Genomic DNA, 18,121 nt, shown 5'->3' on the forward strand with positions numbered 1-18,121 from the left:
CCCCCCCGACTCACAGATCCCTGTGGGTGGGAAGCAAAGGACGACTCAGTTGTGTGAAAGCAGCCTGGAACCTGGGACGGGTCCGGGCCCTCTGTCGTCAGGATGGATGGGAGAACATTACACAGCTGCAGGGGCGGGACTTCACCTCTGCGGGACATCTGCTCTGACACTCCCTCTCACCATCACTGTCCTTTGATAAGAAATGAGTTGGGCTGTAATTAAGGCTTAAGAGACACAAGGACGAAGTGAACTTCAATCAGTTCTGGTCTCTGGTTGAGGAGTCGGTGTTACAGCGCTGGAGAGAATAATCCCGGACACTTTCTGTGCGGAAAAGCACAAATCAATGCTCAGCTTTGAACCCTTGCATAATAAATGAAGGCACGAGTGGCTGATAGAGGAGCAGAGGAAAAAAAGTGATTTATTATGAAGTGTGGTTCAGACTCACAGTGTGCCGCTTCATATCTGCCTCACATGCTCATTCAGCGAGATGAGAGGTAATTTTCTGTAAGACTGAAGATAAAAGGTGGAAGACTGACGTAACACATGCACCAGTCTTCACTCGTCTTATTATGGCTTATTTGTTTACTTTTTCCTCGCTTTCAAAAATCATCAATAAAGATTAAGATTCACTCCTGAAAAAAAAAAAAAAGTTAGTGTCAGCTTCATGGTGGGAAAAAAATGTTCTAGTACCAGTTACTGCTGCTAGTTATAAGCTCCTATTTTAAAGCTCCATATTTTCTTCTTCTTCTGTGTTTTATTTGAAGTGTTGATCCATAAGAAGATATAAAAACCATCTCAGTGTAGTTTTACATCTTTCTCTGCAAGGTTTGGATGGTGGGTCCAGGTGGGCGGGGCTTGGTGACTGCTTTGTTGTGACATCACAAAGTTCCAGAAGTCCTGACGGCTGGTTTTAAGGCTCAGTTTCTGAATAATCTCCCCCTGGTAACGCTTCTGTTGAGTACTTGCAGCACGTTTGTTGTCAAATTGATGAAGATGTTTTTCTGAATTTGTTTGTGTTTTTTCTGTTTGCATGTGTTTTCTTAAGTTGCTGTGCGTTGAGCTCTCCGGGCCACCGTAGATGAGAGCCAAAAACGAAATGATAAATGGATGGACTTCACTCATATAGAGCTTTTCTAGTCTTACTGAACAATCAAAGTGCTTTACAATGGACCTTTTTTTACCATACACACACTTTCACACACACGTTGATGCAGATCCGATCGTCCAATTAGTGGACGACCCGCTACTCTACCTCCTGAGCCACAGTCGCCCCGAGCGAGACAAACAAATTAGTAATACAAAGGAAATGAACAACTAACTGTCTGCGGTTGTGTGTGTAGAATGTGAAGCCAGAGATGGTCTCATTGTGCTCATTAGGTGCCATCAGAAATGAAGCGACGCTCCTCTCGTCTCAAATGTTTTTCCCACTAAAAGGAAGTTGTCCATGAAATTACCCCCCTGCTGTGAAAGAACAGCGGAAACACCAGGAGGCAGCATCTTCACTTTCGCTTTATTCTCTTAATTTCCACCGTGTGGCAGATGGAAGGTTTTGGACTGCAGCGTCGTTGTTTTACACTTAAAATTATATTTTGTCTAATTACAGGTCTCAGTTGAGGGCAGCTCACTGTGTTGGGGGGGGGGGGACCCCGATCACGACCACCTCACCACCCTCCACCACCATTTGGCCTCTGCCTCTGAGTTTATCTCTCGCTCCGCTTCTCTCAGCCTCTCTCCGCCGCCACATCTGACCAGCAGGCAGCTCTGATTTACAGCAAGCACTCAAGCGTGACACAGAGCTACAAAGTGAGCAAGTGTTGCTATCACAGCTGACAACGGCTCTTTTATATCTCCCTGTGTCAACTTTTCTCTCCCCTCATTTATTTCCCGCTCTGCTGTATACAGTACGAGCCTGTGAAGTATCTGAATTCAAACCCTCAGTATGTGAGAGATTTTCCTGAACCACTAGAATAGTTTTATGTTTAAATCCCACCTTGTTGCCGAGACAGAAAAACTGGCACCTGTCTCTCTCTGTGGTCACGGTTTCACATAGTATTGGACATATGTTGGAACTGACATGAGTTTGATGTCCGGAGGAAATAATCATAGTAATTTATCCACTTTGCAAACTGGGAGAAAATTTTCTTATGGATCAACACTTCAAATAAGACACAAGGAGAGTGTAAAATAAGGGACATTTAAATATTAATGAACATGCTGTGTCACAGTTTAAAGTGTTGCGAGTGCCTCATAGGAATATAAAGTCGCATCAAGTGGATATTGTGCAGCGAGATCAGATATTTCGGCGGAAAACAAACTCGTCTTACTGATGCATTCGATTTCATCAAGTCTGCGACTTGTCAAGTCAACAGCAGTAGTCTTCATTATGTTAACAGGAAGCGTGATCCGGACACAGTTACATTTCCTACAAGGCATGTTTGCTGTTGCAAATTGGTTGTATATAAACAGAATTTCTGGGAGACGGGGTTAGAGAGAAAGACCTGAGCACATGCTAAGTGGTTTATTAAAAGTCAGAGAAGCCCCTTGGTCGTCGTCTTAACTGACTGTTGTTACTCTGGATCAGCCCGAGTGGTTGTGCACATATTCCATTGAAACCAGCAGCAGAGGGGAATGTTAGCATCGCCTCCCAGTGAAAGTCATTACACAGATAATTTAACGGCTTTTTGTTTGCACTAACAGATGGAAACAACCACTTGCAATCACGCAAATATTAATGGCCTTTATACTTTTTCCTCTTACGATGAGTTTTATATTAGTAATCACCACCCACTCTTTGTTTAGATCAAATGTCGTATGAAGTCACCAGTAAGGAAGTGCTGGCCCTTTAAATGCCGATAACACAACACCAATATCAGCACATTATCAGCACAGGTACAGTGGTATCAGAGCGGGGTTATTGTGATATCGTTATGTCAACACTCGGCCACACTGATAATGACAATAGTGTGATTCCCATAGACCCCCCCCCCCCCCCTCTGCTGTGTAAAGATGGTCACACTGGGTGAATGGCTGCATGTGTGTCTGGCAGCTTAGCGTTTGTGGCCGAGCGTGGGCGATGAATACTCGCTGGTGAGGCCCAAGTCATTTCACGGATTTATGGCCAGACGGAGCAAAGAGAGAGAGAGAGAGAGAGAGAGGGAGAGAGAGAGAGAGAGAGAGAGAGGCTGTAACTTGCCACTTACATAGAAACAGAAAAGAAGAGAGCTGCCTCCTCCTCCTTCTTCTTCTTCTTCTTCTTCTTCTTCTTCTTCTTCTTCTTCTTCTTCTTCAGGGAGGAGGAAGACGTGTGTGTTAGAGGTGAGACGAGGAGAGAGAGAGTGTGTGCATCAACAGTATGTGCCTGGCGGAGCCTCATATGTTCCAACCCATCAGCTTCTCTTGGCTTCAGATCGCCAAGCTCTCGTAGATCCACCAGCCTCAGCTGTTGTCAGTACTTTCAAACTTCACCTCTGCTCCTTATTCAACTGCTGTCTACTTGAAATAGTTCATCCTGAGTATCAGACAACTCACCTCCTGTAGCCTTGAAATGTATTCACTGTAGCTTCCTCCTTCATGTTGGGCACGAGCTGTTGTCAGCTTGGATTCGTAGACGTTTTAGTGGATTTCAGTCGAGACTCACATTCAATTGAAACATCCATAGAAACAAATACAAAATGCTCCATTTTCACACGTCAGCACGGGAGGATGGTTTACCTGCACGCACATCACTCTGTTAGAGGGGAGACATCGCTCCGGCTTGTTTGCATTTCTGCTGTAAAGTTAAAGACATTTTAACATGGGGATTGACTCAATGATGGAGCAATACTCTAGTGGTCATTAGAGGAACTGCAGTTTTTGGTTCTTCAGTCTTGGCTTCATGTTTCAGGAGAAATCAAATCAGGCACATTAGGCCTTTAAATATATATATACTGTATATATAAGTCTTTAATCAAAACCACATTATTTCCCTAAACGTTAGCAAAGGCCTCGGTAGCCTAAAGCTAACAATGTGTGAACCACCTTAAATGGAAAGGCGGGTAAAACAACAGTAGTGATGTTATTTAGCAGTATGTAGAGTAAACATAGTGTTTCATTATTGCATCATTAGTTGTTTTTTTTCTCAGGCATATCACCACCATATTATCACTTCCAGGATGCTGGCGCCAAATTAAACTTCCAAGCTTATTAGCGGGAACGAGTTGACAATTGTTTACAGCAGCAAAACCTTGTTTCCAGGCGTCGCTGATGGGGAGAGTCGTGCACCTTCACACCTTCACACCTGGGACGCTGCCAGTTCGACCACACCGGCACATTAACAGCTCCAGCACAGATTTTGTATTTTTTTTTAATCAGCAGTCTTGGTTGTGGAGCTGATGATGCAGAGAGAGGTGTTATTCATTCCTCTCCTCTGGCCATGTCACCCTGGGGTTTGAAAGTTGCCAAGTAGCTGGTTTGTTATTGTGTTAAATCTAGTCACAGCTGTTCTCTGAGAACTATGGATGATTCTCACAGTCAGAAAAACACACTGCGATAAGTCTGTGTGTCAACTCTCCTCCTACCAGCACTGCAAAGTGCTTGGATACATAACACTGATTTACTGTTTCCACTTCTTTACTCATGCATATTTTATAAACAGTACTGAGGGATCGCGCTGGTGCTCTTTGCATTTTTTCGTCTGATTACTGATCTGCTGCAGGCCTCTCCGTCTTTATGTAGCTGACAGTTGGTTTTAGATCTGTGGTGTGTTCACAAGCTGGAGGAATCTCCAACTTCAATAACGCTCCACACTTCTGGACACTGTTTTTTTTTGTTATGCCTCCGTGTCAGAGGTATATTGTTTTAGGACCACACGGCAATTATAAAGTCACGTACTGTATATTCCATAGTCAATAGTTTGGTAATCCATTCAACCAATTGAAAAGATGCAAAACATCTGTATAGTGTTTCTGCACTGTGTGTTTACTGACTCGAGTAATTGCGGCACGTTCGCTCTCTGTTTCCTCCTCACACTTTAGAACTGGTGAGTGAAAAACAAGCGTAGTCACCTTTGAACCGATCCTGGGCCGTGTTCAGAGCCGGCGTTAAAATGTGTCTCCACATGCATCTCGAGTGTGATCGGATCTCACTCACTTCCCCGTTATATAAGAGAGAGAGAGAGAGCTTCAAATGGATCAAACTTAATATTCTCTCCTCCTCTGTGTATTGCTCTTTCTCGCGCTCTCTCTCTCACTCACACATTAACAGCGGACCCGTCTGTTGATCGGCTAAAAACAACAATGCATACCTGTATATTTACATACAAAAGCAGGGATTGCTTTTTAAATCCCGGTGTGATCTGGCGAACTTGGAGCTGTCCACCTGCGATGGGATCGCCGCTGACGGATGTTAGTGGCAGGTCCGAACAGGGTCCTTGAAGGTGCTGGGGGTAACTCTTCTTCTCCCACTTTATTACTGCAACGGTTCTCAGATCAAACACTTGCTTCAGAGTAACTGCAGGTGAAAACGCTCCTTTATGTTTGCCCTCTGCCGCCTGTTGTTTTCTTCAGCTCTCACACCAAATACTTTTGTAGTATTTGTCAATAACACTGATATTTATTTAAAACAAAACCCCACTTGTTCCATGTGATCGCAGCCAGTATAACAGAGCCTGAGTTTATCCAGCGGGACCACGGTGGCACACTCAGCTACTCTGTGATGGAAACCTGCCATTGGCAGATTGATCATCCAATTACTTTCCCCCCTTCCTGCTCCCCGATGGGATTAGTTGAGCAAATGGCTGCAATACTTCATTTCAGATAAGGAGTGGCCTGCTCTTATGCAAAGTGTCTTTTGATGTATTTCCAGTTAGATGTAGAGGCGGCCTGGCGGTCAGACAGCACGGCTCCCAGCAGGCGTCGGCACAGCCTCCAGCCTGGAGCCACCGCCGAGATGACCGGAAGAGGTCTGCTGCTAATTGTGCAGAAATATGTCTCACATTTTGGTGGGAAAACAGATTATCATTGTCTTCAGATGGAAAACAATTCTGATCTTTGCCAGTGTGGGCGCACCGAGCTGCCAACCACAGCTGCTTGTGGAATGAAGCCACAGACATTTTTGCACCTTCTCCTCTTAAAGTCAGGATTAGGTGGTTCCAAAAAAAAATAAAAACATTTTCAGAATGAAATATTGAAAAGGATAAAATGAAACAGTGCTGCTCTCTGTAAGAATGGCCACTGCATCAAAGAGACAGAAGCTGTTGCTGGTTACTGCCATTCTGTTTTTAACACCACGCTGTGTATCCAACATACGAGAAGAATGACACTAATGGAGTCTGAGCGGTGAAATGTGTTTGTCAGATTTCTGCCTCGGCTCACACTATGTTTCCCTCCAAGAGTCTGTATTTATCTTTGTTTAATACATGAGAGGCTTCAGAATGTGTTTTATCAATACTCTTTTATAAGCCCGTTCCCTCCGAGTGGTATTAGAGGTTATTAGAATCAAACGGTGCATCTTCTGGGAGGCAAGTGAATCTCAGAGCAGTTTTAACCTTCAGACTGAGATTTGTCATGTCCAAAATCAACAAGTCGAACTGAGTTGGATGCTGAAGAAAGATCGTGGAACGTCTAAAATGTAAAGGGTTCATCCTCAGGGGAGCACGGATGCCTTCAGTGAATCTCAGAGCAATCTTATCTGTTAGAGTATGAGATGTGTCATGTGCAAAATCAGCTATTTGAACTGAGTTGGATGCTGGAGGGAAGCTCGTACAGCATCCAAAATATTAAAGGTTCGTCCTCTGGGGAGCATAAACGTGCTCAGTTAATTTCACAGCAATCTGTCTGAAACTTTACATGTCGGAAATTCGGGCTGGATGGTGGCCGCTGGTACTTAATGAACTGATTCAATTTCAGGACAGTTTAATAAATGATTTAGTTGCTCTGGCTTCCTGAGAAAGCTGCTGTCAGCAGTGTGCAGCTACTTTGAACAGTCTTATCAACAGCGGCAGCCTCGCCATCTGCATGATGGAGAGGTGAGGAGAGGAAGCCGCGCTGATGAGGAGATAGGAGACGATTTGTGGGACAGGCGAGCGCGATGGGGGAGAGAGAGAGACAGAGAGAGAGAGAGAGAGAGAGAGACAGGGAGAGAGAGAGAAAGAGGCAGAGAGAGAGACAGAGAGAGACAGAGAGAGAGAGATAGAGAGAGGCAGCAATGCAGAAAGACTGAACAAAGTTCAGCATGTTTATTCATTCATGGCATTGCGCGAGAGTGTGTGTGTGTGTGTGTGTGTTTCTGTTTGTGTATGTGACTGAGGCTGCAGGGAGATAATGGGGTAATGGCGCTCAGTGAAGTGTGACGGAGAGAGTGATATGAAGAGGGAGGTTGAGAGGGAGACAGACGACAGAGGACAAAAGGAGCTAATTGAGTGTTGCCATTTAGCGATGTAGAGCCATCAGTGGGAGCTGATCGATTCAAACGTCTTTCTGAAGAGGAGAGGACCAGATGAGTCACGTTTACTGTGTGAGGACAAAGTACATGACATCTCCTGTAGCTCCGGTGATGTATAATTGGCCTCAGCATTAAGTTATAACATAGAAGATGTAGTCTAGGGATTCATTTAAAAGCCACTTGGCAAATTCCCCTCCGTCTGATTTGGCCTTCAGGGTCCCACCACTATCACAGTTCTACTTTAGCTGCTGTGTTCTGCTACGTGCTTTTTTCCTTGTGAATGTATCACCAAAAAACGAGTGTTGAAAAATGTTCCGACAGCTGTTTAATGCCAAGTGTTGAAGAGAACTTAAATGTGTTTGATATTTCCTCCATCACCTGCCACCTGCATGTCTGTGGCAGGTGGAATGTATAAAGTATTTGTCTTTCCAGAAGCGCTTGAAAAGCAGATGCTGGCCGCTCTGGAAGAAAAAGCTGGAGGTTTAACTTTACACATTTATTGTTATCTAACTCTTTTTCTAACGCTTGGACTTTTAACCAATCAGAGGAGGCTAAAGTCAGGGGTGGGAGCTCACAGCTGTCAATCAATAAATGCACACGTCTCTGGTCTACTCTACTCAAGCGAGTGTTAGCTGCTGGAAGACGCCGCTGCTGCTGACTCACAGTTTAGCAAACTCCCGATTCCTGCATTAACTGAGACAGTGAACACAACAAGGATGGGAGAAGTCACTTAGTCACTCACTCGGTTCGGGCTGCATGCCAGTGTGTATGTACAGTAAAGGAAGAGAGAAATGTATAAATAATACACCATATAAACTGTATTTGTTTCTTATTTTCCCCAGTTTTTGCTCATGCATATTAAATCAATCTGCACTTTTAGAAACGGCTTATATTTAGAAAATGAACAAACAACAGGGATTTAATAATCCCCGTACTTGTCTGAGCCCTGGAGTACTGATGTGCACTAAAACTTGGCAAAGATCTACCAGTAAGACTAATGTGATGCTACACCTGACAGTAGAGCTGTAATTGGGGCGGCAGAGTAGAAGAGATGTTCAGGGACAGCAACTCCAGGGTTTTCAGGCAAAAGTATGAGGGTTGACACTTTTCAGGTACGTGGGACAAAACATGTGTTCAGCAGACAGCAGAGGAGGTGAGGAGATGAGTCTCCACCACCTTCGCCTTCGTATGCCACGTAAACCATCCTCCTCCTTTTGTTTACTCCGGCTACGGCAGCGATGCAGTGATACTGGACTGCTGAGATGCAAGTATGCTAAAGTATGACGTCATCGGTTAGTCATGCAGCGTCATAAACCTAGCTGTGTTTCCTGCCAGTGCAGCAAACACTGACCTACAACATGCTCAGGCTCTCCCTTCCAGAATCAGTAATTTAACGATAGCAGCAAGAAACTCAAGCTGGCACAGGGGGAAAAAAAAAACTGACAGTTGAGTTTAATGGAGTTCACAAGGGCATTGGAATATTTTTGCTGAGGGAATAACTGAGAAGCTCCGGTCTTTGGTGATGTGGCGCGTCTGGGGATTAATCCACCACCCTGGAAACAGAGCTCAGCGGGCCGTGTGGAATCCACTGTGTCTCAAAGCTAATTGAATTTTTAGAAAAGGCATCAGGGAGGACGTTGATGGTGGTATTTGTGTGTGTGTGTGTGTGTGTGTGTGTGTGTGTGCGCATCTAATGCAGGAAGCCCACTTGTAATCCCCAACAGCTCTTATCACATTGAAATCAATTAATACAGTTTGAAACATGGAGCCTGATAGAATTTAAAGGTCCTATCTGTAATTTCTGGTCATCAATTTAAAATGTATTTACACACGTGGCTGTTAGAGGGCAATACATGAAAATATGAATTATGTATTTTTGAATCACAATTTAAAAATATAGGCATGTTTACAAACATATGCAAAAAAGCACAAAATTAGTCTTTAGAAAGAATTTAATCTAAGATCAAAGGTCCAGACCCTGATTTGTTTCCTGTCTCCAGCCATAACCAGGAATCTTTCTTGACTTTAACCAAGTAGTTCTAGTTGCCCAAACCTAACCAACCCGTAACCATAAGGGTGGCAGATCAGAAAAGACTGAGTCATTTTGGAAGACGAATCATTTCTTTTGTTGTTTCTTTCCCCTACGGTGTGAATTATTCCTCACACATGATGTCTTCGTTGAGCCGAATCATTTGCTTTAAAGAAGATATACTACTGACATGGTAGGAGGGGACAAATTGCAGTTAAGATGTTTGGGATGTAGAGGAAGACCAGAAGTGACTAACTGCCCCTTTAAACGCTCCAGTCGGCAGATGTTGGTTTTAGTCATCGAAGTGAGACGAGCGTAACGCATGTACATTTTATCAATGACATTTTAAATGCACACAGACACTTTGACAAGAGCCTGAGGCCAACTGCCGGGCCTTTCATGTGCTAACAGCTAATTCATGTTTGAGTGTGGCCCCATGTGAGCAGATGAAAGAGGTCCGGGCGGCTCCGGCGCCGTCCACAGGAGAAATGTGTGAGTGACAGGCTGCAGGGGAGGGGAGGCAAACAGAGAGAGGGATGGATGGTGTAGTGGGAGTTCAGGTGCTGAATAAATGGCCTGGATTTCTTCTCACCGACCATGTTGTGTGAGTAATTCTTCCCTCCGCTCCTCGCTGTGAAATGACCCCGACATCCATGACACCTCAGCCCTCCAATCTCCTCTGCTTCACATTCTAATAAAGACTAATGTGTTTGCCGACATCAGCTCGCTCTCATTAGCGTGATTAATTGCCTCCTTGCTTTCGGTAAACAGTATGAGCTGTATTCCAATTTATTCAGGGAAAATTAACCAATCATAATTAAATACTCTGATCTCTCTCTCCCCCTTACCTCTCCCCATACAAGTTCTCTTCACACATGGGGCAAATGTTCGTTGATTAATTTCGCCTCGCTTCCTGTCATTAGTTGGATGATGTAAGTGTGAGCCTTCATAAAGAGCCAGAGTCGGCCTCGTAGCGGTCAGTTTTTAATGGGCTGATTTATTGCGGAGGCATACACGGAGGACATTTTGCCTTTTCCTCACAGTCTGACGCCGACCTCACAGAGCACCTTCTGCCCTTGTTGCAATGTCACACTTTACAGCGTGTAGGTCAGCCGCTGTGCAACGCAATAAACACAGCAATGGAAAGTAAATACGGCTGACCTTCAGTAGTCCAGAGACAAAAACTGCTCACTGGAAAAGTGGGGATGGAAGGACGGTGAGAGTGGTGGGGTCAGCTTTTGATGGAGTGATATGGAGAGAGACAGCAGGAGATAAGAAAACAGTGTCATGGCTGTAAACTGCATCACAAGCACACGCAGCTTGGAGGGATTATAGGTTGAGGAGAGTGTGGTTACTCGCTGAACTGATCGCTGTATTAAAGCCTCATTTCAGTGGCACCAACTCCAACAGCGGACAGTGAGGCCGGGGGTGTGTAACATCTGAACTGAGTGCAGCAGCTATGTGCCTCTGCACAGCATCATTGATTATTACATTTACTTCTTGCAAAAATCTAATTTTTCCTCTTTCTCAGAGTCGAATTGAACCAGAATATTGAGCGTCGAGCACGTATCACACTTGCTATAGTGTGATATGTGTATAGCTATGAAAAACAACTATAGACCTCTTTATAGTTTTAAAAAGTAGCTACAAGTCAAACTGAGACTTTCACCCGTGCACTCATGCATAGATTTTTGCAGCCAAGAAACCCAAACTATTTCAGTTTGCTTTTCAGCTTTTACTTCATTTTAAAAGAAACTATTTGAAAGTTTTGCTATTGCTACAAAGCTAATGTTAGCATTAACAGCTGTTCATTTACCGGCGTATAAAGAAACGGTGAAAGTTCAGCATCAAATTTTTTTCCATTAACTCACCAGCAGCTGTTTCCAGAGGTGGAAGGCAACCCTCTTGTTTTGCCTCTTTTTCTATTATTTCTTTTCTTCTTTTCTGAAGTCAGCATGCTAACTAACTAGCTAGCTGTAGCGTCCAATCTGCCCTGAAGAAGCAGCTGCTCAGAGGGCGCATCATAATCTTCTGTCTAGTAAACACAACAATGGCCGACGCTTTTGCCGAGACCGCTAACTAATCAGCTGCTAATGCTAACATTTGCTAATTTAACAATTGCAGAACTTACATATGGCTCCTTTAAGTGTCCTAGAACATGTTTTATATTGAAAATAGCCAGTAAATTAGTTCATCTTGAATTCAACAGTATGTCCTGCCAAGTTAAGAAGTAAAGGGAGAGAAAACCCAACGAAAGCAGTGTATTAAATGGAACTGGACACAGTGGGTAACAAGGTGGTGCAGAGGTTATCTCCATCACCTCCCACTAAGGCGGTTTCTTACCGCCCACCAGGTGGGTTTCCTCTGGCATCACTTTTCTCCCACAGTACATGCAGGTGAGGTGAGTGGCTGTCGGTCTGTATTATCTGCCTCCTCTGCGACTGAGTGACTCTCCTGTGCACATGACACAAGCAGATGTGGAGGATGGATAGAAGGATGCCCTGCTCGTGAATGTGGCCATTAGACTACTTTTAATTGTGTTAGTTGTTTTTCTGTTGTTTTATAAGTGTTGTTTTGTAAAGTGCTACGTTAATAAAGTTATTAAAATTATTATTATAAAGATTGTTGCAGAATGAGAATAGATTAATAAACCAGTACTTCTTGTCTGAGAAGAGAAAATACACATGGATAACTGAGAGAAAAGCACAGTGGCAAAAACTTCGTCTTCCATGTCATCACTCATAAACAGCAGTGATAACAGTGCTGAAGTCAGAGAGAATGATTCCTGTCGCCTCCTCTGTGAGGAAAAACTGACTGAGTTTTTATTCTTAATGTGTTGAGATAAAGAAGAAACGGAGAGAACAGATGGAAATGGAGGCCCGGCTCATTTAGCATTGCTCAGCAGTTCTTTACGCTCCCTCACAATATCATAAACCAGACTAGCTCAGTACACGGCTCGACCGTGTGCAAAATTGAGGACGTAGTTGAAAACTACTTTCAATGGAAGTTAGCTGAAGCCTGCTCGAAAAGTTGCTAAATGTCACCAGACGACATAATGTGCTAATTAGCATATTCATGACAGTTTCTGCCCTTTATCTGTTTGTGTCTCCTCCTCTCTGTGATCACAAACTATTCTAATAGAGCTGAATTCCCCATGAAGCTGTTCTCTTTTCTGTTTCTGTCGAGTTTGAAATAGCGACTGAAATGCAGCCCATTATGATGACATGTTAACCAGCAGTCACTTCCAAACACATACATGACGGCGCCGCTGTATTTACTTGTTAAACAGTCACTGAGAGAGGAAGCTGGAAGCAGCAGAATATCTTTGTTATTGTGTCTCTCACAGCCTCTGTCTTCTGTCTTGGTAACAAACTGCTGCTCCTCTGTAACTGAATAGTAGATGCAGAGAGAGTTATACATCTGGCTCACAGGGCGACTCTTCTTCTTTGGAAAGTAGCAAAGGTTTTGTCCCAAAACTCACTGGATTTGTCATTTGTTGGTTTTTTTTCAGCTGCTTCGGGTCTGAAAATGAAAATTGTTGCGGATGCACTGGAAACGCCCTCTGACTGCGTATTAGAAAATGTTGGCACCAAATCATTTTGAAAGAGCAACAGCCAATGGGAAAAGCCCCAACACTTGGCCGACCAATGCTGTAACGTCACCGCTCACTCATGAACGTTCGGGGGATGTGGAGCTGTACTGTGGCGCCACAGAAAGAACCATTATCAGTTATATTTCCTGCAGCTGCAGGTTGTCTGCATGTATTTAAAAAGCACCTCCTCAGAGCACGTTCTCTCTCTCTTCATCTCAGTCGGCCTCGGCTCAGTTAGATCGCCCATTGGCATGAAAGTAAATAGTTTCCAGAGGATGAAGTTAAAAGGTCAACATTTCAACTTCTCTTAGTCTTTTGTGGCTTTTTGTAAAGAAGCTGTCAAAGTAATATTTCATGGTTTGACTGCTTTGGAAAGGATTTCTGTTCAAACCAGTGAAAGCACCGAGGGCTTGTGCTCTTATTCTCAATGAAATATTAGTGTAAAAAAAAAAAAAAAAATCTAATTTTGACATGCTTTCCAAAGAAAAACATCCTCCACAACTGAGATGATGTCGGTTATACGGAGCTGAGATGGCCGACTCTACTGTCAAACTTCTCTTTTTGAAGACGCCTCCGTGCTACCTAAGGTTTGGATGAAGGTCGATCTTTTGTGTCCAAAGCTTATCAATTGGTCAGAAAACATAGAAAACTATATCTCTTCTAAAAAGTAGAAAAAGCTCCTTTCCAAAAATATATCTCTTCACAATCATCCAAACAAATGTCAACAGAGATGACGGGCGCATGAATAAAAGCCTGTAAATCGTTATACAAAGCAGCGAGGAAGAGCAATACACCATGAAAATCTTCAGTCTCATTTAAATCATATAACAAACAAAACCTTAGCTTCTCAGGGAGGCCATTAAACCCACCTGCTCCTATGACTAATGGTAGCTGAACTAGAGGTAACTGCCCATAGAGATATTTGACTTGATTTCAGTGATGGATGGGATTTGATTACAGGTCCCAAAGCCGTCCTACAAAATCAAATCCGTCCACCTGGCGATGTTGATCAGACGAACCTGTGGGCTGCGACGTGCTCGAGCCTTTTGTTTGCTTGTTACACTTCGGCTGGAAGGAAGCCTGCAGCATTTGTCGGAGGTGGCTGGGGAGGGCGGGCGTTTGTTGCAAGTACTAGCAAACAACATTCAGGGAAAAAAAAAAGGGTTGATGTATATTATACAGCGAGAGCATGTATGTTTGGTTTAAGTTAGTTTGATCCACCCTGTTTGTTTCTCTTTGCTCCTTAAAGACCAGGAACTGACGCCAGATCAATTCCATTCGTTCTTTCATTTGAAGACATTTGTTCTGCATCAGTGAAGTAACCCTCTCTTACAGTTTGTCAGACTAATTCATCGCCTGTCTGTAATGTCTGCGTTGAAAATGTGAAACTCCCACAGGCAGAAAACTGAAGGAAAGTGATTTGTTTCTTCTCTGTCAGTATGAAGGGGAGTTCTGATGCAGAGGCATCGAGGGAACTGTGCAACTTTTAGTTGTTTGAAAAGCCCCCCCCCCCATCCTGAATGTGTCCTTCACTTCTACTGCAGCAACCATCCATCCATTTTCTAAACCGCTTATCTTGTGTCGGGGTGCAGGAGGGGGAGGGGGGGGGCTGGAGCCCGTCCCGCTTACCAGCATGCAGTGGGCAAGAGGCAAGGTACACACTGGACTGTTTGCCTGTGCATGACAGAGTGCTGCAGTAACCACTGCAATGTAACCTCTGTGCTGGAGATGCACCGGCTTTATTTAAAGGACAAGTTCACACAGGAAAGAAACGAGGAGCCTCGAATTCTGGATCAACTCTGTAGTTTCATCCTCACTGTCAAACATGTCGGCTGCAAACAATATTCTGAGTGTTCCTGCGTCCTCTCCCCCCACCCACCCCTCTGTCCAGAGCACCTTAAGGTTCCCCTGGAGGAGTACATGATGCGCATGCCGAAGGTTCACATCTTGAGGACAAAGAAGAGGGAGGGGCTGATCAGGACTCGCTTGTTGGGAGCCGCCGCGGCTAAAGGAGAAGTCATCACCTTCCTGGACTCTCACTGTGAGGCCAACGTCAACTGGCTGCCTCCGCTGCTGGGTGAGGAACACACACACACACACACACACACACACACACACACACAGACGCACGTTTATATACTGTATGTCAATATTTATGAGGGCCTGTGTTAATGATATACATTTTCTATCCTCCAGCCATGACATGACTGTAAAAGAGTTTTATGATCACATGGCAAAATGAAGGATGGCTGAAGTTTTCATGTTCTCACTCATTTTCAGAAATGTGCCACATTTTCTGACATTTTTTGACATTTTGAGAAATTTTTCAAAAATTGTCGTCAATTTTCCAAAAAGGTTCCCACTTTCAGAAACATCCTCACTTTCCGAAAAATGTCGCCTCTCTTTTCCAAAATGTCCTCACTTTGTGAAAACGTCCTCACCCTCATGGTCGTCTCAAAGATTGAAGTAGACCAGAGACTCATATCTGCTCTACTTCTGCTGCTGTCAGATTGCTGTATCATACACAGAACCAATCACTGTCACACATAGACACACACACACACACACACACACACACACACACACACACACACACACACACACACACACACACACAACCCCTACCGTGAGGCTGAGTGCCTCCTTTTCTAGCTGATGGACTCGCTCACCCCCCGAACTCCCTTCCTCAATTACCCCTTTTCCATTAGGAGCTCTGTTTCTCAGCGTGGCGCCACAGAACTATTCACAACAAACTTTATGACCCATATTACCTTAATGTCAATCTGTTTACACAGTATGTGCAAGTAGGACCCGTGTCTGCCAGCGAGTAACATGAACAGGCATTCTGTCTATTACAGTCTGCTCTTGCACTTTGAATATTAATGGAGAGACAGTGGCTGAGACCACATGATTGGTAAAATTACATTTTTTTTCTTGCTAATTTGCATAATGTGCAGCATTAAAACGACAACAATATAACAATCTATAATGACCTATAATTTGCTATTCCAAAAAGGAAGGGAAAAACACACATTTAAAGGACCCTGCAGTACTCAACCTGAATGATGCACAAGTTGCTCACAGGCTTCTCTCTGCAGCTCTAGTAACAACAGGTCAGTGAGCCAATCAGAAGAGAGGAGGCTCTGAGCCTCTCTTCTGATTGGCTCACTGTTTTCTGAGTCATTCAATAAAAATAAAGCAGATTTCAGGTAAAAACACTCAGAGAAACCAAATCCTGCAAAGGTTTGGATGGTGGGTCCAGGTGGGCGGGGCTTGGTGACTGCTTTGTTGTGACATCACAAAGTTCCAGAAGTCCTGACGGCTGGTTTTAAGGCTCAGTTTCTGAATACAGGCTGTGTGCATTTCTCTGTGGACTGAGGCTTTGATACTTTCACAGTATTAATATAGAAGCTAGAGCTGATCTATAATCACACTACACATGGACCTTTAACTATATATATGTGGCCAAAACATCTTTATTCAGGCACCTTTTTTTATAAATCCTATTATAAAAACACCAGGTTACATTCTTGTGTTATTTAATAGTCTAGTTTGATCTTGCTGTTTCAGTCCATTGTTAAACATGTGTTGTTTTTTATTCTTTATTCACTGTGGTGGTTTGCAGAAGTGTTGAGGGAGAAATTAGTGCCACAGGTCAAAACATTTTCCCCAACCCTGCTGAAAAAAAAAATCCACATTTCTAACATTTTGGATGATGAGCAGTGGAGATGACAGCAGGAGCTGTTACATCAGTTGCTTATCCCTCGTCAACCTCTTTTTCACTGAGTGCCCCGCGTCAACAGACTGGCAACCTTTCCTCAGTAACGGTCGATCTGCGTCTGACATGCGTCAAGAGCTCAGTGGAAAAGGGCAAAGCACACACACTCACTCATACACACACTCATACACACACTCACACACACACACACACACACACTCATACACACACACACTCACACACACACACACTCATACAGACACACACTCACTCATACACACACACACTCACACACACACACACTCATACACACACACATATAAGTGTTTTCTTTCTACCTGGCTTCCTCCTTTACCGCTGTGGATGAGGGAAACACTAATACAATATACAAACACACATATAAAACCTGTAACAGTGAACAAATAAATATGTGATGGGAAACTACTTTTTAATTGACTGAAACACCGACCATCTGCCTCTCTCTCTCTCTCTCTCTCTCTCTCTGTCTCTCAGACCGGATCGCCCAGAACAGGAAGACCATCGTATGTCCGATGATTGACGTGATCGACCACGACAACTTCGGCTACGACACGCAGGCGGGCGACGCCATGCGAGGAGCGTTCGACTGGGAAATGTATTACAAGCGGATCCCCATCCCGCCGGAGCTGCTGAGGGACGACCCCAGTGAACCCTTCGAGTGAGTGACGAATACTTTCTGCTTCCCTAAGCTGCAGCCGACTTAAACGAAGATGGAATCTATCACTCCGTACAGTTGACAGACAGTTTCTACTTGCTGCTTCTTTCCGATACCAAATTTAAATTTTGTAGGCTTTACACGAACTGACAGCTGAGCGACTTATTGTCATAATATGAGCATTTTTGTTTTGGCTGAAAGTAAATGACGGTTTTCAAAGCACAGTTAGGTTTAACGATGGAGTCTCTGTCTCCTCCAGGAGCTTTTAATTTACCCTCATCTCCCCCTCGCCCCAGCTCATCTGTAAAAAGAACAACATGGCCAAGAATTTGATCCGGTTTCTACATCAAAACCGGATCAAATTCCTGGCTTAGCCCGGATATTTATGGTTGTGGAGCCGGGATGTTCTCGGTAGATTACTATACAATATGAAGTTCCCACCTGTTTACGTTGCTGTTGTTGTGACGGGAGATAGAAGTCCGTCGGTTTGACAAACTGCCCTGCAGTGTGTGATCGGCCTTTAATCCGTTCACTCACCACCACCATCACCAGTAGAGTCCCCTGCGCCGCTGTAACGCAGGGATGTTGGATCCTCACTTAACAAGCCAACTGGAGTCTGTCTGGCAAAGAACAACATCCCCTAACAACCATATACCCCCCCCCACCCCC

The 18,121-nt window shown here is 44.1% G+C and overlaps 1 protein-coding gene across 2 annotated transcripts in view; it reads left to right on the top strand.

Annotated features, from left to right (window-relative positions):
- Positions 1-18,121, top strand: part of LOC111655084 (polypeptide N-acetylgalactosaminyltransferase 10) — a 62,672-nt gene that overhangs the window by 28,405 nt on the left and 16,146 nt on the right. For both annotated transcript variants that reach the window (XM_023406333.1, XM_023406334.1), the window contains exons 5-6: positions 14,932-15,117; positions 17,272-17,455. In XM_023406333.1, the coding sequence (XP_023262101.1) occupies positions 14,932-15,117; positions 17,272-17,455 (370 nt within the window). The remainder of the gene's footprint in view (positions 1-14,931; positions 15,118-17,271; positions 17,456-18,121) is intronic.

Source organism: Seriola lalandi, unplaced genomic scaffold (genome assembly GCF_002814215.2).
Source record: "Seriola lalandi dorsalis isolate HSWRI2012SDOR001 ecotype SW California unplaced genomic scaffold, Sedor1 jcf7180002054303, whole genome shotgun sequence".
In the NCBI taxonomy this organism is placed as follows: Eukaryota; Metazoa; Chordata; class Actinopteri; order Carangiformes; family Carangidae; genus Seriola; species Seriola lalandi.